The sequence below is a fragment of the Oncorhynchus mykiss genome, chromosome 23 (genome assembly GCF_057628025.1).
Source record: "Oncorhynchus mykiss isolate SJ-2025 chromosome 23, ASM5762802v1, whole genome shotgun sequence".
NCBI classification, from domain to species: domain Eukaryota; kingdom Metazoa; phylum Chordata; class Actinopteri; order Salmoniformes; family Salmonidae; genus Oncorhynchus; species Oncorhynchus mykiss.
The window spans coordinates 6409387-6434497 of NC_143044.1; the positions used below are offsets into that span (position 1 = coordinate 6409387).

Consider the following 25111-nt stretch of genomic DNA (forward strand, 5'->3'; position numbering starts at 1 on the left):
TATGAATATTGATCAGTATCTCTATACCCCAGTTATGTTCATATGAATATTGATCAGTGTCTCCATACCCCAGTTATGTTTATATGAATATTGATCAGTATCTCCATACCCCAGTTATGTTTATATGAATATTGATCAGTATCTCCATACCCCAGGTATGTTTATATAGGTTTTGATCAGTGTCTCCATACCCCAGGTATGTTTATATGAATATTGATCAGTATCTCCATACACCCCAGGTATGTTTATATGAATATAGATCAGTATCTCCATACCCCAGGTATGTTTATATAGATTTTGATCAGTGTCTCCATACCCCAGGTATGTTTATATGAATGTAGATCAGTATCTCCATACACCCCAGGTATGTTTATATGAATGTAGATCAGTATCTCCATACCCCAGTTATGTTTATATGAATATTGATCAGTATCTCCATACCCCAGGTATGTTTATATAGATTTTGATCAGTGTCTCCATACCCCAGGTATGTTTATATGAATGTAGATCAGTATCTCCATACCACAGGTATGTTTATATGAATATAGATCAGTCTCTCCATACACCCCATTCATGTTTATATGAATTTAGATCACTGTCTCCATACCCCAGGTATGTTTATATGAATATATATCAGTCTCCCCATACACTCCAGGTATGTTTATATGAATGTAGATCAGTATCTCCATACCCCAGGTATGTTTTTATGAATATTGATCAGTATCTCCATACCCCAGGTACGTTTATATGAATGTAGATCAGTATCTCCATACCCCAGGTATGTTTATATGAATATTGATCAGTATCTCCATACCGGAGGTATGTTTATATGAATATAGATCAGTGTCTCCATTCCCCAGGTATGTTTATATGAATATTGGTCAGTATCTCCATACCCCAGGGATGTTTATATGAATATTGATCAGTATCTCTATACCCCAGGGATGTTTATATGAATATTGATCAGTATCTCTATACCCCAGTTATGTTCATATGAATATTGATCAGTGTCTCCATACCCCAGGTATGTTTATATGAATATTGGTCAGTATCTCCATATCCCAGGGATGTTTATATGAATATTGATCAGTATCTCTATACCCCAGTTATGTTCATATGAATATTGATCAGTATCTCCATACACCCCAGTTATTTTTATATGAATATATATCAGTCTCTCCATACAGCCCAGGTATGTTTATATGAATATAGATCAGTGTCTCCTTACCCCATGTATGTTTATATGAATGTAGATCAGTATCTCCATACCCCAGGTATGTTTATATGAATATAGATCAGTTTCTCCATTCCCCAGGTATGTTTATATGAATATTGATCAGTATCTCCATACCCAAGGTATGTTCATACAAATATTTGTCCGTGTCTCCATAGTATACCCCAGGTATGTTTATATGAATTTAGATCAGTTTCTCCATACCCCAGGTATGTTTATATGAATATAGATCAGTATCTCCATACCACAGGTATATATTTATGTGATTAAAGATCAGTGTCTCCATACCCCAGGTATGTTTATATGAATATAAATCAGTCTCTCCATACACCCCATTTATGTTTATATGAATTTAGATCACTGTCTCCATACCCCAGGTATGTTTATATGAATATATATCAGTCTCCCCATACACCCCAGGTATGTTTATTTGAATATAGATCAGTGTCTCCATACACCCCAGGTATGTTTTTATGAATATTGATCAGTATCTCCATACCCCAGGTATGTTTATATGAATATTGATCAGTATCTCCATACCCCAGGTATGTTCATATAAATATTGATCAGTGTCTCCATACCCCAGGTATGTTTATATGGATATTGATCAGTGTCTCCATACCCCAGGTATGTTTATATGAATGTAGATCAGTATCTCCATACCCCAGGTATGTTCATATAAATATTGATCAGTGTCTCCATACCCCAGGTATGTTTAAATGAATATTGATCAGTATCTCCATACCCCAGGTATGTTTGTAAGAATATAGATCAGTATCTCCATACAGCCCAGGTATGTTTATAAGAATATAGATCAGTCTCTCCATACACCCCATGTATGTTTATATTAATTTAGATCAGTGTCTCCATACCCCAGGTATGTTTATATGAATTTAGATCAGTGTCTCCATACCCCAGGTATGTTTATATGAATATTGATCAGTGTCTCCATACCCCAGGTATGTTTGTAAGAATATAGATCAGTATCTCCATACCCCAGGTATGTTTATATGAATATAGATCAGTGTTTCCATACCCCAGGTATATTTAAATGAATATATATCAGTCTCTCCACATCAAATCAAATCAAATCAAATATTATTTGTCACATACACATGGTTAGCAGATGTTAATGCGAGTGTAGCGAAATGCTTGTGCTTCTAGTTCCGACAATGCAGTAATAACAAGTAATCTAACTAACAATTCCAAAACTACTGTCTTGTACACAGTGTAAGGGGATAAAGAATATGTACATAAGGATATATGAATGAGTGATGGTACAGAGCAGCATAGGCAAGATACAGTAGATGGTATCGAGTACAGTATATACATATGAGATGAGTATGTAAACAAAGTGGCATAGTTAAAGTGGCTAGTGATACATGTATTACATAAGGATACAGTCGATGATATAGAGTACAGTATATACGTATGCATATCAGATGAATAATGTAGGGTAAGTAACATTATATAAGGTAGCATTGTTTAAAGTGGCTAGTGATATATTTACATCCTTTCCCATCAATTCCCATTATTAAAGTGGCTGGAGTTGAGTCAGTGTCAGTGTGTTGGCAGCAGCCACTCAGTGTTAGTGGTGGCTGTTTAACAGTCTGATGGCCTTGAGATAGAAGCTGTTTTTCAGTCTCTCGGTCCCAGCTTTGATGCACCTGTACTGACCTCGCCTTCTGGATGATAGCGGGGTGAACAGGCAGTGGCTCGGGTGGTTGATGTCCTTGATGATCTTTATGGCCTTCCTGTGACATTGGGTGGTGTAGGTGTCCTGGAGGGCAGGTAGTTTGCCCCCGGTGATGCGTTGTGCAGACCTCACTACCCTCTGGAGAGCCTTACGGTTGAGGGCGGAGCAGTTGCCGTACCAGGTGGTGATACAGCCCGCCAGGATGCTCTCGATTGTGCATCTGTAGAAGTTTGTGAGTGCTTTTGGTGACAAGCCGAATTTCTTCAGCCTCCTGAGGTTGAAGAGGCGCTGCTGCGCCTTCTTCACGATGCTGTCTGTGTGAGTGGACCAATTCAGTTTGTCGGTGATGTGTATGCCGAGGAACTTAAAACTTGCTACCCTCTCCACTACTGTTCCATCGATGTGGATAGGGGGGTGTTCCCTCTGCTGTTTCCTGAAGTCCACAATCATCTCCTTAGTTTTGTTGACGTTGAGTGTGAGGTTATTTTCCTGACACCACACTCCGAGGGCCCTCACCTCCTATCTGTAGGCCGTCTCGTCGTTGTTGGTAATCAAGCCTACCACTGTTGTGTCGTCCGCAAACTTGATGATTGAGTTGGAGGCGTGCGTGGCCACGCAGTCGTGGGTGAACAGGGAGTACAGGAGAGGGCTCAGAACGAACCCTTGTGGGGCCCCAGTGTTGAGGATCAGCGGGGAGGAGATGTTGTTGCCTACCCTCACCACCTGGGGGCGGCCCGTCAGGAAGTCCAGTACCCAGTTGCACAGGGCGGGGTCGAGACCCAGGGTCTCGAGCTTGATGACGAGCTTGGAGGGTACTATGGTGTTGAATGCCGAGCTGTAGTCAATGAACAACATTCTCACATAGGTATTCCTCTTGTCCAGATGGGTTAGGGCAGTTTGCAGTGTGGTTGAGATTGCATCGTCTGTGGACCTATTTGGGCGGTAAGCAAATTGGAGTGGGTCTAGGGTGTCAGGTAGGGTGGAGGTGATATGGTCCTTGACTAGTCTCTCAAAGCACTTCATGATGACGGAAGTGAGTGCTACGGGCGGTAGTCGTTTAGCTCAGTTACCTTAGCTTTCTTGGGAACAGGAACAATGGTGGCCCTCTTGAAGCATGTGGGAACAGCAGACTGGTATAGGGATTGATTGAATATGTCCGTAAACACACCGGCCAGCTGGTCTGCGCATGCTCTGAGGGCGCGGCTGGGGATGCCGTCTGGGCCTGCAGCCTTGCGAGGGTTAACACGTTTAAATGTCTTACTCACCTCGGCTGCAGTGAAGGAGAGACCGCATGTTTTCGTTGCAGGCCGTGTCAGTGGCACTGTATTGTCCTCAAAGCGGGCAAAAAAGTTATTTAGTCTGCCTGGGAGCAGGACATCCTGGTCCGTGACTGGGCTGGATTTCTTCCTGTAGTCCGTGATTGACTGTAGACCCTGCCACATGCCTCTTGTGTCTGAGCCGTTGAATTGAGATTCTACTTTGTCTCTGTACTGACGCTTAGCTTGTTTGATAGCCTTGCGGAGGGAATAGCTGCACTGTTTGTATTCGGTCATGTTACCAGACACCTTGCCCTGATTAAAAGCAGTGGTTCGCGCTTTCAGTGTCACGCGAATGCTGCCATCAATCCACGGTTTCTGGTTAGGGAATGTTTTAATCGTTGCTATGGGAACGACATCTTCAACGCACGTTCTAATGAACTCGCACACCGAATCAGCGTATTCGTCAATGTTGTTGTCTGACGCAATACGAAACATGTCCCAGTCCACGTGATGGAAGCAGTCTTGGAGTGTGGAGTCAGCTTGGTCGGACCAGCGTTGGACAGACCTCAGCGTGGGAGCCTCTTGTTTTAGTTTCTGTCTGTAGGCAGGGATCAACAAAATGGAGTCGTGGTCAGCTTTTCCGAAAGGGGGGCGGGGCAGGGCCTTATATGCATCGCGGAAGTTAGAGTAACAATGATCCAAGGTCTTTCCACCCCTGGTTGCGCAATCAATATGCTGATAAAATTTAGGGAGTCTTGTTTTCAGATTAGCCTTGTTAAAATCCCCAGCTACAATGAATGCAGCGTCCGGATAAATGGTTTCCAGTTTGCAAAGAGTCAAATAAAGTTCATTCAGAGCCATCGATGTGTCTGCTTGGGGGGGGGATATATACGGCTGTGATTATAATCAAAGAGAATTATCTTGGTAGATAATGCGGTCTACATTTGATTGTGAGGAATTCTAAATCAGGTGAACAGAAGGATTTGAGTTCCTGTATGTTTCTTTCATCACACCATGTCACGTTAGCCATAAGGCATACGCCCCCGCCCCTCTTCTTACCAGAAAGATGTTTGTTTCTGTCTGCGCGATGCGTGGAGAAACCCGTTGGCTGCACCGCCTCGGATAGCGTCTCTCCAGTGAGCCACGTTTCGGTGAAGCAAAGAACGTTACAGTCTCTGATGTCCCTCTGGAATGCTACCCTTGCTCGGATTTCATCAACCTTGTTGTCAAGAGACTGGACATTGGCAAGAAGAATGCTAGGGAGTGGTGCACGGTGTGCCCGTCTCCGGAGTCTGACCAGAAGACCGCCTCATTTCCCTCTTTTTCGGAGTCGTTTTTTTGGGTCGCTGCATGGGATCCGCTCCGTTGTCCTGTTTGTAAGGCAGAACACAGGATCCGCGTCGCGAAAAACATATTCTTGGTCGTACTGATGGTGAGTTGACGCTGATCTTATATTCAGTAGTTCTTCTCGACTGTATGTAATGAAACCTAAGATGACCTGGGGTACTAATATAGATCAGTGTCTCCATACCCCAGGTATGTTTATATGGATGTCGATCAGTGTCTCCATACCCCAGGTATGTTTATATGAATGTCGATCAGTGTCTCCATACCCCAGGTATGTTTATATGAATGTCGATCAGTGTCTCCATACCCCAGGTATGTTTATATGAATGTCGATCAGTGTCTCCATACCCCAGGTATGTTTATATGAATGTCGATCAGTGTCTCCATAACCCAGGTATGTTTATATGAATGTCGATTAGTGTCTACATACCCCAGGTATGTTTATATGAATGTCGATCAGTGTCTCCATACCCCAGGTATGTTTATTTGAATGTAGATCAGTTCAGTCTTTACTCTAAAGGCACGACCAGACCGGTAGGATTGTCGAGTTTCTGCCTGCCGAGAGAAACGTATCACTTTTGAGCAGAGTGCCGGCTGTAATTTGCAAACCAATTCTACATGTTGAAACGGATGAAAATGATGGACATCAGTCGCCCAGCAGCGGTGGTCCCTATTACAGACTGCACCGTCGGCAAACGAACAGCCCCCTACTGTACAGCCCGACAATCCGTCTGGTGAGTTTTCTCGTTTAGGCTGTGAAAGAAAGGAAAGGGAAAGGGGAACACCTAGTCAGTTGTACAACTGAATGCATTCAAGTGAAATGTGTCTTCCCCATTTAACCCAACCCCTCTAAATCAGAGAGGTGTGGGGGGCTGCCTTAATCGACATCCACGTTTTCGGCGCCCGGGGAACAGTGGGTTAACTGCCTTGGAATAAATACATAATGAGTAACAATAACTTGGCTATATACAGTGGGGCAAAAAAGTATTTAGTCAGCCACCAATTGTGCAAGTTCTCCCACTTAAAAAGATGAGAGAGGCCTGTAATTTTCATCATAGGTACACTTCAACTATGACAGACAAAATTAGAAGAAAAACATCCGGAAAATCACATTGTAGGATTTTTAATTAATTTATATGCAAATTATGGTGGAAAATAACCATTTGGTCACATACAAGACCACTGATAATCTCCCTCGATCTGGGGCTCCACGCAAGATCTCACCCCGTGGGGTCAAAATGATAAGAACGGTGAGCAAAAATCCCAGTACCACACGGGGGGACCTAGTGAATGACCTGCAGAGAGCTGGGACCAAAGTAACAAAGCCTACCATCAGTAACACACTACGCCGCCAGGGACTCAAATCCTGCAGGGACAGACGTGTCCCCCTGCTTAAGCCAGTACATGTTCAGGCCCATCTGAAGTTTGCTAGAGACCATTTGGATGATCCAGAAGAAGATTGAGAGAATGTCATATGGTCAGATGAAACCAAAATATAACTTTTTGGTAAAAACTCAACTCGTCGTGTTTGGAGAACAAAGAATGCCGAGTTGTATCCGAACACCATACCTACTGTGAAGCATGAGGGTGGAAACATCATTCTTTGGGGCTGTTTTTCTGCAAAGGGACGAGGATGTCTGATCCGTGTAAAGGAAAGAATGGGGCCATGTATCGTGAGATTTTGAGTGAAAACCTCCTTCCATCAGCAAGGGCATTGAAGATGAAACGTGGCTGGGTCTTTCAGCATGACAATGATCCCAAACACACCGCCCGGGCAACGAAGGAGTGGCTTCGTAAGAAGCATTTCAAGGTCCTGGAGTGGCCTAGCCAGTCTCCAGATTTCAACCCCATAGAAAATCTTTGGAGGGAGTTGAAAGTCTGTGTGTCATGCGTAGGTGTAATAGGTGGCAGGGAAGTCAGGCGCAGGAGAGTCAAATAGAGTGTAAAATGGAGTCTTTTAATAAAGTCCACGGAGTATGCTCCATAACACTAAATGTACATAAACATGGGTACGAGGACCCGACGCGCACCTATACAACAATCACACAATCACACACTGACAATAAAACAATCTCTGACAAAGACATGAGGGGAAACAGAGGGTTAAATACACAACAGGTAATGAATGGGATTGAAAACAGGTGTGTGGGAAGACAAGACAAAACCAATGGAAAATGAAAAAAGGATCAATGATGGCTAGAAGACCGGTGACGTCGAACGCCGAGCACCGCCCGAACAAGGAGAGGCAACGACTTCGGCAGAAGTCGTGATAGTACCCCCCCCCTGACGCGCGGCTCCAGCTGCGCGTCGACACCGGCCTCGGGGACGACCCGGAAGGCGAGGTGCAGGGCGATCCGGATGGAGACGGTGGAATTCTGATAACATGGAAGGATCTAACACGTCCTCCACCGGAACCCAGCATCTCTCCTCCGGCCCGTACCCCTCCCAGTCCACGAGGTACTGAAGGCCCCTAGCCCGACGTCTCGAATCCAAAATGGATCGAACAGAGTACGCCGGAACCCCCTCGATGTCTAGAGGAGGCGGAGGAACATTACGCACTTCAGCCTCCTGGAGCGGGCCAGCCACCATCGGCCTGAGGAGAGACACATGGAACGAGGGGTTAATACGGTAATGAGTGGGTAGTTGTAACCTATAACATACCTCGTTCACTCTCCTCAGGACTTTAAACGGCCCCACAAACCGCGGACCCAGCTTCCGGCAGAGAAGGCGAAGGGGCAGGTTTCGGGTCGAGAGCCAGACCCTGTCCCCTGGTGCGAACACTGGGGCCTCACTGCGGCGACGGTCTGCGCCAATTTTCTGGCGCCTTATGGCACGCTGAAGGTGGACGTGGGCTGCCTCCCAGGTCTCCTCAGTGTGCCGAAACCAATTGTCCACCGCAGGGGCCTCGGTCTGGCTCTGATGCCAAGGAGCCAGAACCGGCTGATACCCTAATACACATTGAAAGGGAGTAAGGTTAGTGGAGGAGTGACGTAGCGAGTTCTGAGCCATCTCTGCCCAGGGCACGAACTTCGCCCACTCCCCAGGCCGATCCTGGCAATAAGACCGCAGAAACCTACCCACATCCTGGTTAACTCTCTCCACCTGCCCATTACTCTCGGGGTGAAAACCTGAGGTAAGACTAACCGAGATCCCCAGACGCTCCATGAACGCCTTCCAGACCCTTGATGTGAACTGGGGACCCCGATCAGACACTATATCCTCAGGCACCCCATAGTGCCGGAAAACGTGTGTAAACAGGGCCTCTGCAGTTTGTAAGGCCGTAGGGAGACCGGGCAAAGGGAGGAGACGACAGGACTTAGAAAACCGATCCACAACGACCAGGATCGTGGTGTAACCCTGTGAAGGTGGAAGATCGGTCAAAAAATCCACCGACAGGTGCGACCACGGCCGTTGAGGAACGGGTAGAGGTTGTAGCTTACCTCTGGGCAGGTGTCTAGGAGCCTTGCACTGGGCGCACACCGAGCAGGAAGAAACATAAATCCTCACGTCCTTAGCTAAAGTGGGCCACCACTCCCGTCAAGACAGCGCATCGTCCGACCTATCCCAGGATGACCAGAGGAGGGTGACGTGTGAGCCCAAAATATCAATCGGTCGCGGACAGCAGACGGAACGTACAGACGACCAGCTGGACACTCAGGGGGAGAAGGCTCTGTACGTGACGCCCGCTCAATGTCCGCGTCCAGCTCCCACACTACTGGCGCCACCAAACACGAAGCTGGGAGTATGGGAGTGGGATCCATGGACCGCTCCTCTGTGTCATACAGCCGAGACAATGCGTCTGCCTTAACGTTCTGGGAGCCTGGTCTGTAAGAAAGAGTAAACACAAAACGAGTGAAAAACATGGCCCACCTTGCCTGGCGAGGATTCAATCTCTTTGCCTGCCGGATATACTCCAGATTGCGGTGGTCAGTCCAGATGAGAAAAGGGTGTTTAGCCCCCTCAAGCCAATGCCTCCACACCTTCAAAGCTTCTACGACAGCTAACAGCTCCCGGTTCCCCACATCATAGTTTCGCTCCGCCGGGCTGAGCTTCTTTGAAAAGAAAGCACAGGGGCGAAGCTTCGGTGGTGTACCCGAACGCTGAGAGAGCACTGCTCCTATCCCAGCTTCGGATGCGTCCACCTCCACTATGAATGGCAAAGAGGGATCCGGATGAGCCAGCACAGGCACCGAAGTAAACAGAGTCTTCAGGTGCTCAAAAGCCCTGTTCGCCTCAGCCGACCACTGCAAGCGCACCGGGCCCCCCTTTAGCAGTGAGGTAATGGGAGCTGTCACCTGACCAAGACCCCGGATAAACCTCCGGTAGTAATTGGAAAACCCCAAAAAACGCTGCAACTCCTTTACCGTGGTTGGAGTCGGCCAATTACGCACGGCAGTAATGCGGTCACTCTCCATCTCCACTCCTGAAGTGGAAATCCGATGCCCTAGGAAGGAGATGGATTGTTGGAAAAACAAGCATTTCTCAGACTTGACATATAGATCATGCTCCAACAGGCGACCAAGCACCCTGCGCACCAGGGACACATGCTCGGCGCGTGTAGCAGAGTATATCAGAATATCATCGATATACACCACTACACCCTGCCCGTGCAGGTCCCTGAAGATCTCATCTACAAATGATTGGAAAACTGATGGAGCATTCATCAACCCATATGGCATGACCAGGTACTCATAATGACCTGAGGTGGTGCTAAATGCCGTCTTCCACTCATCACCCTTCCTAATACGCACCAGATTGTACGCACTCCTGAGATCCAATTTTGTGAAAAAACGTGCCCCGTGCATTAACTCAATAATCGTATTGATCAGAGGTAGCGGGTAACTATATTTCACTGTGATTTTATTAAGACCTCGATAATCAACGCACGGGCGTAAACCGCCATCCTTTTTTTTCACAAAAAAGAAACTCGAAGAGACAGGTGAAATGGATGGCTGAATGAACCCCTGATGCAGGGATTCAGAGATATATGTCTCCATAGCCTCCGTCTCCGCTTGCGACAGGGGATACACGTGACTCTTCGGATATGCAGCGTCTACCAGGAGATCTATCGCACAATCCCCCCGTCGATGGGGTGGTAATTGAGTCGCCTTCTTTTTACAGAAGGCGAGAGCCAAATCGGCATATTCGGGGGGAATGCGCACGGTGGAGACCTGGTCTGGACTTTCCACCGTAGTAGCACCAACGGAAACCCCTAAACACCTACCTGAGCATTCTCGCGACCACCCTGTGAGAGCCCTCTGTGGCCAAGAAACAGTGGGGTTATGACAAACTAACCAGGGTAGGCCTAGCACCACAGAATACGCAGGAGAATCAATAAGGAAAAGACTAATCTTCTCCTTGTGACCCTCCTGCGTTATCATACACAAAGGTGCGGTTACCTCTCTGATAAACCCTGACCCTAATGGTCGACTATCTAAGGCATGAATAGGGAAAGGCATATCCACAGGAACAATAGGGATCCCTAAACTATGAGCTAGACTTTTATTAATGAAATTCCCAGCCGCACCCGAATCTACTAGCGCCTTATACTGGGAATGCAGTGAAAAATCAGGAAAAGAGACAGAGACAAACATTAGTGCAGCAGAGGGCTCTGGATGAGAATGGTGCCTACTCACCTGGGGTGACGCCAGAATGCCCTGCCTGCCCTCTCTATTCCCAGAGGAACCAACCCGGCACCGACCAGCAGTGTGCTCTCTGCGACCTTGAATGGTGCTCGAGCGGGAACCCCCTCCGGTCTCCCTGCGCACCATCCCTCCCAATTCCATAGGTTCGGGAGAGAGGGTGCGGGAGGATGGAACAACCAGACCCCGATCTAGACGTCCACGAGTAGCCAGCATGTTGTCCAGCTTGATGGACATGTCCACCAGCTGGTCGAAGGTGAGGGTGGAGTCTCTACAGGCCAGCTCCCAACGGACGTCCTCGCGTAGACTACAACGGTAATGGTCGATCAGGGCCCTGTCGCTCCATCCAGCGTCGGCAGCCAAGGTCCTAAACTCCAAAGCAAAATCCTGTGCACTCCTCGTCTCCTGCCTCAGATGATAGAGAAGCTCACCCGCTGCTTTGCCTTCAGGTGGGTGATCGAATACTATCCGGAATTGGCGGGTGAACTCCTCAAAATGGTCCAGCGCCGCATCCTCCCTACTACACACAGCGCTGGCCCATTCCAGGGCTCTCCCGGTGAGGCATGAGACGAGGGCGTAACTCTTCTCACGGTCAGATGGTACTGGGGAGGCCGTGGCTAGATACAAGTTCAGTTTAAGGAGGAAACCCTGGCAGCCGGCAGTATCTCCGTTGTATCCCGTAGGTAGGGATAAATGGATCCTCGATTCCGGAGAGGAAAAATCGTTCACGGGAGATTCCGGTTGTGGTGGTGGTGGCGCTGGAGAAACTCCCTGTCTCTCCCAGCGATCCATTTTCATGAAAATGTGATCCATGACGGAGCTGATAACGTCAAGCTCCCTAGCTTGTTCCTGAACGCGTTCCTCCAGCTCCATGGGCATAGTGTCCTCTCCTGCTGACTTCATATATTGGTCAGAGATTCTGTCATGCGTAGGTGTAATAGGTGGCAGGGAAGTCAGGCGCAGGAGAGTCAAATAGAGTGTAAAATGGAGTCTTTTAATAAAGTCCACGGAGTATGCTCCATAACACTAAATGTACATAAACATGGGTACGAGGACCCGACGCGCACCTATACAACAATCACACTACACTGACAATAAAACAATCTCTGACAAAGACATGAGGGGAAACAGAGGGTTAAATACACAACAGGTAATGAATGGGATTGAAAACAGGTGTGTGGGAAGACAAGACAAAACCAATGGAAAATGAAAAAAGGATCAATGATGGCTAGAAGACCGGTGACGTCGAACGCCGAGCACCGCCCGAACAAGGAGAGGCAACGACTTCGGCAGAAGTCGTGACACTGTGTTGCCCAGAAACAGCTCCAAAACATCACTGCTCTAGAGGAGATCTGCATGGAGGAATGGGCCAAAATACCAGCAACAGTGTGTGAAAACCTTGTGAAGACTTAGAGAAAACGTTTGACCTCTGTCATTGCCAACAAAGGGTATATAACAAAGTATTGAGATTAACTTTTGTTATTGACCAAATACTTATTTTCCACCATAATTTGCAAATAAATTCATTAAATATCCTACAATGTGATTTTCTGGATTTTTTTTCTCTCATTTTGTCTGTCATAGTTGAAGTGTACCTATGATGAAAATTACCTCTCTCATCTTTTTAAGTGGGAGAACTTGCACAATTGGTGGCTGACTAAATACTTTTTTGCCCCACTGTACATCGGGTACCAGTACTGAGTCAATGTGGAGGTATACGAGGAAATTGAGATAAATATTTACAACACATATAGTTAGGGGTAAAGTGTCTAGGCAACAGGATAGTTCATGTTATTTGTGTCTTTGTGTGTGTTTGTTCCACAACCCAAATCAGTTCCTGGTTTCAGCAGTGGTTACAAATATAATGGGAGCCTATTCAGAATTTAGTCTAAGTAATTCAATAAAGCTGTCTCTAGAGCAGTGTTTACCATCTCCAGTCCTCGGGTACCCCCAACAGTATACACATTTTTTTTTTGTAGCCCCAGACAAGCACACCGGATTCAACTTGTCAACTAATCATCAAGGCAGTGTTTCAGCAACTCAGTCTTCGCGACTCCAAGGGGTGAACTGTTAGTTTTTTTCCCCTAGCACTACACAGCTGATTCAAATAATCAAGTAATCATTCATCTTTAATTATTAGAATCAGCTGTGCAGTGTTAGGGCAAAATCCAGAACTTTCACCCCTTGGGGTCCTGAGGACCGAATTTGCGAAATACTGTAAGATGAGTTGAATGAGGTGTTTGTACGGGTATACAACAACAATGTGTATGGTTGTGGGTACTTGAGGACCGGAGTTGGGAAACACTGCTCTAGGGAACCCTTTATATATAGTTGGACTGGAACTAATCCGATTTTGTTCCTAGGGTAGTGAGTATCTGTCATCAGAATTTGTGGTGAGGATGGTTTCCACTTGCACACGCGACACGCACGCACACAGTTAAACAGAGGGCATTGTCCATTGTCACAGCACACTGCTGGTCCATGTCTGGGTAATTGTGTTTGATAAGCATCACTCATCATCATGAGATTCATTACATTCAAGGAGTCATTGCTTCCTGGCCATTGACACATTGACGTCATCACAGTGTCTGCTGCTTAAATTGAAGGGAAGAATTCATGAAATAGCCTTGTTGAGGTCTACCATTTTAATAAACCATCATGGACTATAAGTCATGTTAGAACAATACTAGAGTCAAGCAAATATGTTCAAAATAAAGAATGCTTAAGAGAGAGAAGACCTGATGGGAATCACTCAACTATGTAAAGGGTTTGACATTGCATAGTTTCTCAGCAGCTTTACAAAGTTTCCATGATATTGTTTATGGAATGTTATGCGATAGGAATATTTGTTAGATGAGATATTGTCTATTGGCAGCTGCTCCTTATTTGATTAAGGCTGGCGTCTGGTCTTGTCGTCCCTACCGCCCTGCAGTCCTGGAGGTCTCCTCTCACTCTATTTATTTATGCCAATAACCACATTCCCCCTCCAGCCATCTACTGACTGTCTCGAAATGTCACATCATCCATACTAAACAAACTGGCGTCTTCCTACCAGCAACAGTATTATTTGTTTTCAGTGTCAAATGCATCACCTAACTAAAAAACTTGATTTATTTATTTTTCTCTCTCTTTCTCTCTCTCTCTCTGTCTCTCTCTCTCTCTCTGTCTCTCTCTCTCTCTCTCTCTCTCTCTCGCTGTCTCTCTCTTTCTGTCTGACTCGCTTTCGCTCTCTCTCTATCTCTCCCTCTCTCCCTATCTCTCAGGTCTGTCCCTGGACCACCAGGCAGTGTCAGCTGCCTCCCGTGTCCGTCTGTCTGAGAGAGAGGAGGAATGTCTTTCCTGCTACCTGAGGGCCTGTGACACCTCTCTCGTTTACCTGCAAGAACTCGACAAGGTGTGTGTGTGTTTTTCTTGGGTGTTTCTACCCCCAATGCAGATAATACATGTTATTTCCTGATGAAAAGCAGCACAAAACTACTTGGTGTATGTGTTTACTAACGGAAGTTTTTACTGTTGTGTTAGCAGATGGTGGTCAACCCTAGTTCTAAAGCAGCTAAGACCGGTTTGGTCCCTCTACCACTGGACATTGACCTGGGCTTCTTCCAGCAGGCGGCACTACAGAGTGCATACCTGTGCCTGCTGCATAGGGGGTGAGTCAATGGCCCAGTAGAGCAGTCAAAGATGGTGGAGGCTTCCCCTCTTCCGCTCTGGAACAGTGCATTGTGATTTCAGCAACAGCGAGTGGCACTTTTGTTTTTGACCAGTAGGTGTCAGTATTGCACCTCAGATAGGACAGAGTTATTGTTTGTAGTGGCACAATTGAGCTCCACTCATTTATACTTAGGTGGAACTGCTCTGAATACCCCCCCCAGGCTTGAGAACAGGTGGACATGTGTGCGAAAACACTATTTATCCCTATCACAGATTTGAAGGGATGATTAACAATGTAGGGACAGAATGGGACTGATGCTGTCTTAGATCTACCCATATGATATCTCACTCTCCTCTCATCCTTACCTGTATAATACCCACGTGTTTAGTCCATCACTCTCACCTCGCTCACTGTTGGGACTGTGTCATACTCACCTGTTTCTTTTCATGTTATGTTATCTGTGTTGTCCTAATTGTCTGCATATTCTGTTAGCGTACTGCAAAGTTGCCTAGGAGCTAGGAGCACGGCTGCCCTATCTGTCGGCGCCATTTTCTTCAGAGAGAAGAAAAGGGCGCCAATCCGCTGACGTGTCTCAATCCCCGTTCGACATCATTCTCACTTTGCGAGGCCTTTGTCGCTGTCAGCTCAGCTGTTTGACTTGTTTCATTGTTCCGTCTGTCTGTCTGTCTGTCTGTCTGTCTGTCTGTCTGTCTGTCTGTCTGTCTGTCTGTCTGTCAGGCACCTGGCCCAGGGAGCCCACCAGCTGCGCAGGGTCCTCAGGGTGGTGGAGTCTCGAGGCTCCCAGAGCTTCAGGAAGGTGAGAATATGTATTTTATGTTTACGACGACGCGACTTGACTAAGTCAGGGAAACGGTCCTGGCTCTAGTTAAATCCTAGTCGTGTTCTGTGGCGTTACGGTACTTTAAACGTGTCTCATAGGCTGCAGCGCGGAAGCTGGCTGAGGTGTTGCTGAGCTCGGTGAGTGAGGACAGCTACTGGGCGCCCATGTCTCTCCCACCCTCAGCCTGGCTGCAGAGAGAAGGGAACGCCGGCCCAAAGGATGCCATGTACCCCTCTCCCAAACCACCCCAACGCTACAGTACTGACAGGTCGATACCTCCTACTTCTTTCCTTTCTTCCCCTCTCTCTCTCTCTCTCTCTCTCTCTCTCTCCCCTCTCTTTTCTTTTCTATACATGTGTAGTCCCATTAATCCACTGCTATTACTCAATCCCCATTCAACATTAGCACTGGCTTGAGAGATTAGCTCACATTCCCCTACAGTGAGGTTGTGTGTACTCATACTGAACCGTTGAGCTTAAATAGCCCCAGAGCATCAATAAGGTGAAAGACAGGCCTCCCTAGAGGCCGAGGCATCCATTGTTCCATTCATACAAAACCCACACATGGAACATAACTTGTTCTCGCCACGTTCTGACCTCGTATTGGCTAGGAGCTCTGCGGCTAAGGCGTTTATCCATGCTACTATAGTGCTCGGCGATCAACGGTATACTTCAGCCACCTCTCCTATAGAAGCACACGTACTGTACATTGCGTTCACACTTCCATTGCCTTTTTTCCCCCCCAAGGCTCCAAGATGTCGCACTGAGACCATTTCTATTTGGCTACGTCTCCCATGCAAATTGTCGAACTTCGAAGGCTTTGTCGGGGACCTACCTTTGGCCGTTCCGCCATCTCTACGATAGGATCTTATGGGTCTGCGCTATCCTCAAGACGATATCAAACCCTACACCCCAGACAACATGCACGAGTGAGAATGCACTCAGGGAAATCAATTGCAGATTTGTTGTCATGGGTTACTTGTTTGGAAGTGCCCTGACAGTATCTTGCAATTGTATCTTTAGTTGGTACATCATGGGCTCAGCCAGAGGGCAGTTAAGATGAGCACATGCACAAATGTGTACGAGTGTACTATACGCGTGCACGTGCGCGTGAGAGACACCTGAGAGAGTAGTGTACTATGGTACTGTCGGGTTGGTCGGAGGGTTGTGTTATATCACCAGAGCAGGTGAAGTAGAAACAGGACGCTCCCTGCGATCTAGCCACGGCGCGGGGCATTTGCGTGACGTGTCACTTCCTGCTCCCGTTTCCTGTGTTTCCCTGCAGCGTCTTCTGTCCCCAGGACGTGGTTGAGGAGGCCGTGCTCCTGCTGCTCATCACAGAGTCTACGGTGAGACAGCCCTCCCTCTCTCTCTCTCTCGCTCTGTCTGTCTGTCTGTCTGTCTGTCTGTCTGTCTGTCTGTCTGTCTGTCTCACAAATGTGTGCGTGCACGTACGTACGTGCACGTTTGTACACGTTTGGTACATGTGTATGTGTACCAACTTCCTTGGTCCCTCTCCTTTTTCTCTGACACTTTTCCCATTCCTCCCACCCATCACTTCGATGTACAGTATCTCTCTCTCTCTCCCTCCCTCTCTTTTTCCCCCCTGAGTCTATATCTATTACTGAAACTTCTATGTTTACCTTGACATGTGTTGATTAGACATTCCTGTGGATATTCTTGTGCCCTCCCCTTCATCTACAATGTGCAGTACGTAGATTCTACGTTGATCTCAAAACGTATTGACAGGAGTTAGGCTGGCTTTCGCTAGTCCTGTCTATACAGGTGAAGGAAAGGACACCAGCAGATTAAGCCACTTCATAGGCCTTCTGCCGCAACAGCCTTGGTATGAATCGGATCCTAGACAGCTATGTGATTCCCCCCCCCCCCCCCGCCCCCCTATAGGCCAGCGGAGACGCAGTCATCAGCCGTGCCCCCGACCATAGGGAGGAGCGGGAGACCAGTCTGCAGGACGCCACCTCTGTCTACGACCTGCTGAGCATCGGCATGGCCAGGAGGGGGCAGTATGCCATGCTGTCTGAGGTAAGCCTGCCTCGAAAAAACACTGGAGGCCAAAGTACTGAAACCTAACTAGCTACACAGTGTGAAGGGAAAGCTTTGCCTCTGACAACTGTTTCATGCCCTTGTTGTGTCGTACACTTTCGAGCAGGTTTAGGGACTCTCTCGCTCTTTCTCTAAGATAATCTCTGTCTCTCTCACCCTCTTTCTCTATTCCTCTCCTTATTCTCTCTCTCTCTCTCTCTCTCTTTCTCTCTAGCTTACCCAGGCTTCTCTCTCTTTACGTTCAGGTTGGCAGCGTTTTTTTCTCCAGGCGAATGAGAGTGAGCCTCACTAGGCCAGACAGGTGAACCCTCTCACGTGTTGGGGCCCATGCAGGGTACCACTAGTCTTGCTAACAACACGTCGCTGGTTATGTCTGTCTGCCTGACGTCGTTCCTCTCAAAGGTGTCATGGCGTGGGCCGCTAGTCAAATGAACATCTAACCCTCAACCTTCAACCTCACTCAACCTCACTCTCATATCTCAAATGCGCGTGTGTGTGTGTGTGTGTGTGTGTGTGTGTGTGTGTGTGTGTGTGTCCTCCAGTGTCTGGAGCGGGCCATGAAGTTCTCATTTAATGAGTTCCACCTCTGGCACCAGTTGGGCTTGTCACTCATGGCATGTGGGAAGGTGAGCTCATCGCACGCACACACACACACACTATCCTACTCTAATCTGGCACTACTACCTGCTCGCAAGCATATGTAATCACTCATCCTCTAAATGTTGCTGTGAGGTTGTGTGTGCGTTAGTCAGTAGAATGCGTGAACCAGAAGGACTGAGTGATGACGAGAGATGAGGAGTGTGACAGATCGAAAGATCTGGAACCGTCCCGAGTGAAACAGGAAAATTGATCTCCTCCCCGGCCTGGCTGCCTGCAGGATGAGGTGACACCGCAGATCAATGCAGAACTCTGGAAATAGGCTGCTCCCTATAAGGATGGGGGGGGGGGGGGGATATGCTTCTATTTAGGGCCAGCTGTGTGTGTTAGGGAGCGAGAGAGTGTGTGTGTGTGTAGGGCATTGATGAATGACCTGAATGACTCCCTTTCTGTGTTATTCTATACGGAAAGTAAATATGCGCGTGATCTATGCTCCTGTTATATCAGTAGACTAGATTGTTTCTGTCTACACTGTAGGAGAGTGTGCGTAAGCATGAGTGTGTGTGTGTGTGTGTGTGTGTGTGTGTGTGAGACAACTTTTCTCGACGTGTCAGTGACCATGCGTGTGTGCCTGTGTTTTACAGGGTGTGGGCGCCGTGTCTGTGCTCAAGGAGTGTGCCAGGATGAGACCCGAGGACCCCTCACTGCCCATGTTGGCCGCCAAAGTCTGCATCGGCCAACTGCACTGGGTGAATGACACACACAGTCTCTCTCTATTTCACGATACCTTTACACGACATGCTATGCATACCATCCATACGGGCCGTCGGTCACCATTCAGAATCGCCGCAACCATTATTACATAACCGCGCTCAACACGAACGCCCACCTCCGCCCCAACCACTGTGATAACCAGCCGAGCAATGCCGGGCCTGTTGATCCAGGAGGGGGGTAGTGTAGGATTAGGAGACGCATGGTGGCATGGCAACAGAGGGGCTAGAGATCAGATGAGGCTAGGGAGACTAAGGAGCTTACAGCCTTACAATCACAATAGGATACTATGGGACCAAAGAGCAACACATTACACACATCTTGACCCTTGGAACTACACATTTGCACTGTATTATCTGGGAGTCTGGGACTTTGGGACTAGAGTCATTCGAGGGTCTTTGACCCCTAGTTTTGACCCCTAGTAGGAGTGGAGTGACCAATAGGGATTTGTGTCCGACTGTGGAATGTTATTTTTATTGTTGAAAGAAATATATATGATTTTTGTTGCATTATTTGATTGTAAAAATTACATTTAGGGAGTTTAATAAGGGGGGGAAAAATCTGAATTTTCCAAATGTTTTCAATATTATTACGCTGAACAAAAATATAAATGCAACATGCAACAATTTCTAAGATTTTACTGAGTTACACTACGCTACACTCGCATTAACATCTGCTAACCAGGTGTATGTGACCAATACAATTTGATTTGATTTGATTTGAAGAGCACACTTCTCCAGTGTGCTAGTGGCCATCGAAGGTGAGCATTTTGTCCACTGAAGTCGGTTACGATGCCAAACTGCAGTCAGGTCAAGACCCTGGTGAGGATGACGAGCACGCAGATGAGCTTCCTGAGACGGTTTCTGACCGTTTGTGCAGAAATTCCTCGGTTGTGCAAACCCACAGTTTCATCAGCTGTGCAGGTGGCTGGTCTCAGATGGTCCCGCAGGTGAAGAAGCCAGATGTGGAGGTCCTGTGCTGCCGTGGTTACACGTGGTCTGCTGTTGTGAGGCCAGTTGGATGTACTACAAAATTCTATAAAACAATGTTTTTTTTTAACACTGTTCTACAACATTATGCTTAAACTTTTGAAGTATTTGCTTTGCTAGACCTAAAGCATAATGTTTGCTTTTTAAATGTTGTTTTATGTTCTAAATCTAGAAAAACATGCTAACGGAATTACCCCTGGAGCATTTAATAATGCATATTTGAATAATCTTATGTTAGTATTAAACAATAAAAAAAATAAAAAAAATGAATCACTGGAAAATATAAACAAACTGTTGAGATTAACATTATTTAAAAGCTTACAAACAGGGTTGTCACTCTATTTTAAATGTCTTGGGAAAAAAATGACATTTTTTGGTGACATTTATGTCATTAAACGTTATCTAAAAACGCGTCAACTCCGTTTTGTTTCATATTCGCATATGTTGTAGCTTAGATCCTAATTTGACATCATCTGAGTTGTGTCATTTGTGTTGTGCCCGCCATCGGTAGAGACACAACATGCTCTTGAATAAAGGAGCACCTTTATCTCCTAAATGTTTAGCCATTTCCATGGGCAAATATCTTTTGTTTAAATCAAAATGGACACTGTCAAAAAGGAACTCAATTCAAATGGATATATCCCATAATAACATAATGGCTCTCTTTCTTTCTATTGTATGGAACTTTGTTGATAGTGTCCGTATTCCGAGAAAGAGAGGGATAGAGAATGAGGAGGAGGAGGAGGATGAGGGAGGGGAGAGATAGAAAGAGAGAGGAAAGGGGAGGGGGGACAGTCAGGGAGAGTCTAAGCAGCTGTCCTGCTGTTCTGCTGGCACCGTGTCAAAGGCAATTCACCGACCCCTCCCCATACCTCACACTGAGTGACATGGTTTTACCTTGTCCCAGCTCAGCCACACGGGGGACTCTAGTGTGCTGTTCTTCACCTGAATCTACAGTGTCCTTAAACTAACCACACACTGCCCACGATACAGCCCTTCAGACTATACAAACGCTCTATACTATGCAAACACAGAAGCTCACTAAACAAGACAATACGAAATCAACTGAACATGCCTTTAAATCCTTGAGCTCACAGTTGAGCTCACAAGGTTAGTAAGTACTTCAGCAGACTAGACCCATACCACATCGGACTGTTATCTTTGCGTGTATCTGTGTGTGATAGCTGGAGGAGGCTGAGGCCCTGTCTCAGAGTGTGGTGTCCATGGGAGAGGAGGCTGCAGAGTTCCTGTCCCGTGCGTTCCTGACTGTGGGGCTGTGCTGCAGTCTGCAGGCTTCTGACGGTAAGAGACACCACTATGAGCTGCTCTACGAGGCAGGATTGGTTTCCTCTAACAAACGGTGGCCCTTGTCCCGATTCACCGGGAATCCGCCATTGAGAGAACCCACGGAACTCACTTGTCCTGATAATCCACACTTTCATTAATTGGCCTTCCCCGTCGCCTGTGCAGTATTTCATTCAGAGGTGAATTGTGTCGGAATGAATATGAGTTGGTACTCACAAAGGGCGACTCATATTTTCAGGATTCAGAACTGTGCGATAAATACCGTAAACCTCATTATAGTCCACCCTGAAAATGTCGCCCAAAATGCCTTGTTCTCCACTGATGGATTTGTCCATCTGTACCTCATCTCTCTCCAGCCACTCTGAAAGCTGATCGGGATGGGTTCAACAGACGAGCACTGCAAAATCTGCATAAGTACGTACCAACCTCTCTCTGTCAGTCTAAGTAAGTATCCTTTGCCACGTGGCTTGGCTTGTGCAATTCAGAACGGCTCATAGGAGCAGGAGCCCGTCTCCTGTTTCTGTAGCGCGAGGCAGCTTGATGTACAAGTACACCCCCTGGACAGGACGCTAGTCTATCACAGGGCCTTACCCCAAATCTATCTCCTTAATGCTGAATGCCAAGCAGAGACACATCGGGTCCCATTTTTACAGTCTTTTGTGTGACTCAGCCGGGGATCAAACTCCCAACCTTCCAATCTCAGGGCGGACAATCTAACCACAAGGCCACTCTGTCAATCTAGGTTGGTCTTAACCTGTGTGTTTGTTTTTATAATTAGCGTACACTACAGTTTGTGTGTTATTCTGCATTGTCATTGAGTGTGATCTCTCTCCTCTGAAGAGCCCATGCACTGGATCCCCATGATGCTAAGATTGCTCTCTACCTGTCTCTCCAGCTGGCTCTTGTACGCCAGGTCAGTCAGCACTGCCACACACACATATACTGTAGTACACACACCATTACGGCTCCTCATAGTGGTTCTCCATCTTGGATCTTCTGCGTCTCTTGTCCTTCGGTTTCTCCTCTCCCCATTCACTGTGGGTATGTGTGTGAGCAGGTGGCAGCTGCCATGGATCCCCTGCAGGTGGCTCTGTCTCTGCGTGGGGACGACCTGCACTCCCTCCACCTACTGACCCTTCTGCTTAGTGCCCAGAAACACCACCAACATGCCCTCGAAACCCTCACACTAGCGCTCAGCCAACACCCTGAGAACTTCAAGTAGGTCGCCACTCTCCTGTATTATGGAACTGTGTGTGTGTGTGTGTGTGTGTGGGGGGGGGGGGGGGGGGGGGGGGTGAGAGAGCCTAACTCTGGTGTGTGTCACCCAGCCGGGTGCTCTGGAGGCCCAGGCCCAGACCTCTGTGTGGGAATAGGGTGTCTGAGCTCCTCACTAGAGCCACACACACTCACTGAAGGCCTTATTTAGATGTGCCAGACCGGGCATCCGCACTGCGCTGAGGAGTCTACCCTCACACACCCTTACCCTTTTCACACTGCCGCACTGACCCCAACTCTTCCATGTAGGTTGGAGTTGCAGTACTCCCTCTCTCTGAGAAGCAGCCAACATTATGCAGTAATGAAAAACCACAGACACACATTATTAGTCGACCATGCAATTGGCCCATGCCACAGTGTTGCCTTGCTATAAGAAGAATATGCATATTTGAAAGCCACATGGTATTTTGAGTATTTCGCAGTGCCACCTCACCCTAGAGTCTGCAATAATGATCTAAGACACATGTTCTTCACAGCACGACCATTTGGGGTCAGTGTTGGTCTCTATGGTGTCAAGAAGATAGGGGTACAGTGAAAATAGATAGCGGTAAATTAATGATATATAGAGACAGATAAATAAGGAGATATGGAGTCAGAGAAGGACAGAGCGAATCAAACATTGTTGCATTTATATCGTATTTGTAGCTATATATATATATATCTACAGTACCAGTCAAAAGTTTGGGCACACCTACTCATTCCAGGGTTTTTAATAAAAAATAAAAAACTATTTTCTACATTGTAGAATAATAGTGAAGACATCAAAACTATGAAATAAAACCTATGAAATCATGTAGTAACCAGAAAAGTGTTAAACAAATCAAAATATGTTTTATATTTGAGATTCTTCAAAGTAGACACCGTTTGCCTTGATAACAGTTTAACACACTCTTGGCATTCTCTCAACCAGATTCATGAGGTAGTCACCTGGAATGCATTTCAATTAACAGGTGTGCCTTGTAAAAAGGTAATTTGTGGAATTTCTTTCCTTAATGCGTTTGAGCCATTCAGTTGTGTTGTGACACGGTAAGGGTGGTATACAGAAGAAGGCCCTATTGGTAAAAGTCCAAGTCCATATTATGGCAAGAACAACTCAAATAAGCAAAGAGAAACGACAGTACATCATTACTTTAAGACATGAAGGTCAGTTAATCCGGAAAATGTTAAGAACTTTGAAGTTTCTTCAAGTGCAGTCGCAAAAACCATCAAGCACTATGATGAAACTGGCTCTCATGAGGACCGCCACAGAAAAGGAAGATCCTGAGTTACCTTTGCTGCAGAGGATAAGTTCATTAGAGTTACCAGCCTCAGAAATTGCAGCCCAAAGACACATCTCAAAATCAACTGTTCAGAGGAGACTGCGTGAATCAGGCCTTCATGGTCGAATTGCTGCAAAGAAATCACAACTATTTATTTTTTATGTTTTAATTTAACCTTTATTTAACTAGGCAAGTCAGTTAAGAACAAATTCTTATTTACAATGACGGCCTACCAGAAGGCAAAATGCCTACTAAAGGACACCAATAATAAGAAGATACTTGCTAAGAAACACAAGCAATGTACATTAGGCCAGTGGATATCTGTCCTTTGGTCTGATGAGTTCAAATTCATGATTTTTGGTTCCAACCGCCTTGTCTTTGTGAGATGCAGAATAGGTAAACGGATGATCTCCGCACGTGTGGTTCCCACCATGAAGCATGGAGGAGGAGGTGTGATGGTGTCAGGGTGCTTTGCTGGTGACACTAGCGATACGTCATCCCATCTGGTTTGCGCTTAGTGGGAGTATCATTTGTTTTTCAGCAGGACAATTACGCAAAACACAACTCCAGGCTGTGTAAGGGCTATTTGACCAAGAAGGAGAGTGATGGAGTGCTGCATCAGATGACCTGGCCTCCACAATCACACGAACCTCAACCCAATTGAGATGGTTTGGGATGAGTTGGACCGCAGATTGAAGGAAAATCAGCCAACAAGTGCTCAGCATATGTGGGAACTCCTTCAAGACTGTTGGAAAAGCAGTCCTCATGAAGCTGGTTGAGAGAATACCAAGTGTGCAAATCTATCATCAAGGCACAGGGTGGCTACTTTGAAGAATCTAAAATATAAATATATTTTCATTTGTTTAACACTTTTTTGGTTACAACATAATTCCTTATGTGTTATTTCATAGTTTAGATGTCTTCACAATTATTCTACAATGTAGAAAATAGTAAAAATAAAGAAAAATCCTTGAATGAGTAGGTGTGTCCAAACTTTTGACTGGCATTGTATATGTATATATATGTATCATTTAAAGCTTATATTCTAGTGATTTCTCTCCCTCATATGAATATGCAGACACATTCCTTCTCCATAGAGACATTTGACTGACCCATTTAAGAGATTTTTGTCAGGCTCAGCCCGTCACAGCCCTCCCTGCGCCAGGAATGCCCATCGCCCC

General features: G+C 46.5%; 1 protein-coding gene across 2 annotated transcripts in view; it reads left to right on the plus strand.

Annotated features, from left to right (window-relative positions):
* The window catches only part of ttc7a (tetratricopeptide repeat domain 7A), a 67944-nt gene that overhangs the window by 23920 nt on the left and 18913 nt on the right, over positions 1-25111 (plus strand). For both annotated transcript variants that reach the window (XM_090216664.1, XM_090216665.1), the window contains exons 5-16: positions 14442-14572; positions 14704-14828; positions 15569-15647; positions 15770-15939; positions 16956-17019; positions 17576-17713; positions 18277-18360; positions 18976-19080; positions 21276-21393; positions 21753-21810; positions 22237-22309; positions 22454-22614. In XM_090216664.1, the coding sequence (XP_090072790.1) occupies positions 14442-14572; positions 14704-14828; positions 15569-15647; positions 15770-15939; positions 16956-17019; positions 17576-17713; positions 18277-18360; positions 18976-19080; positions 21276-21393; positions 21753-21810; positions 22237-22309; positions 22454-22614 (1306 nt within the window). The remainder of the gene's footprint in view (positions 1-14441; positions 14573-14703; positions 14829-15568; positions 15648-15769; positions 15940-16955; positions 17020-17575; positions 17714-18276; positions 18361-18975; positions 19081-21275; positions 21394-21752; positions 21811-22236; positions 22310-22453; positions 22615-25111) is intronic.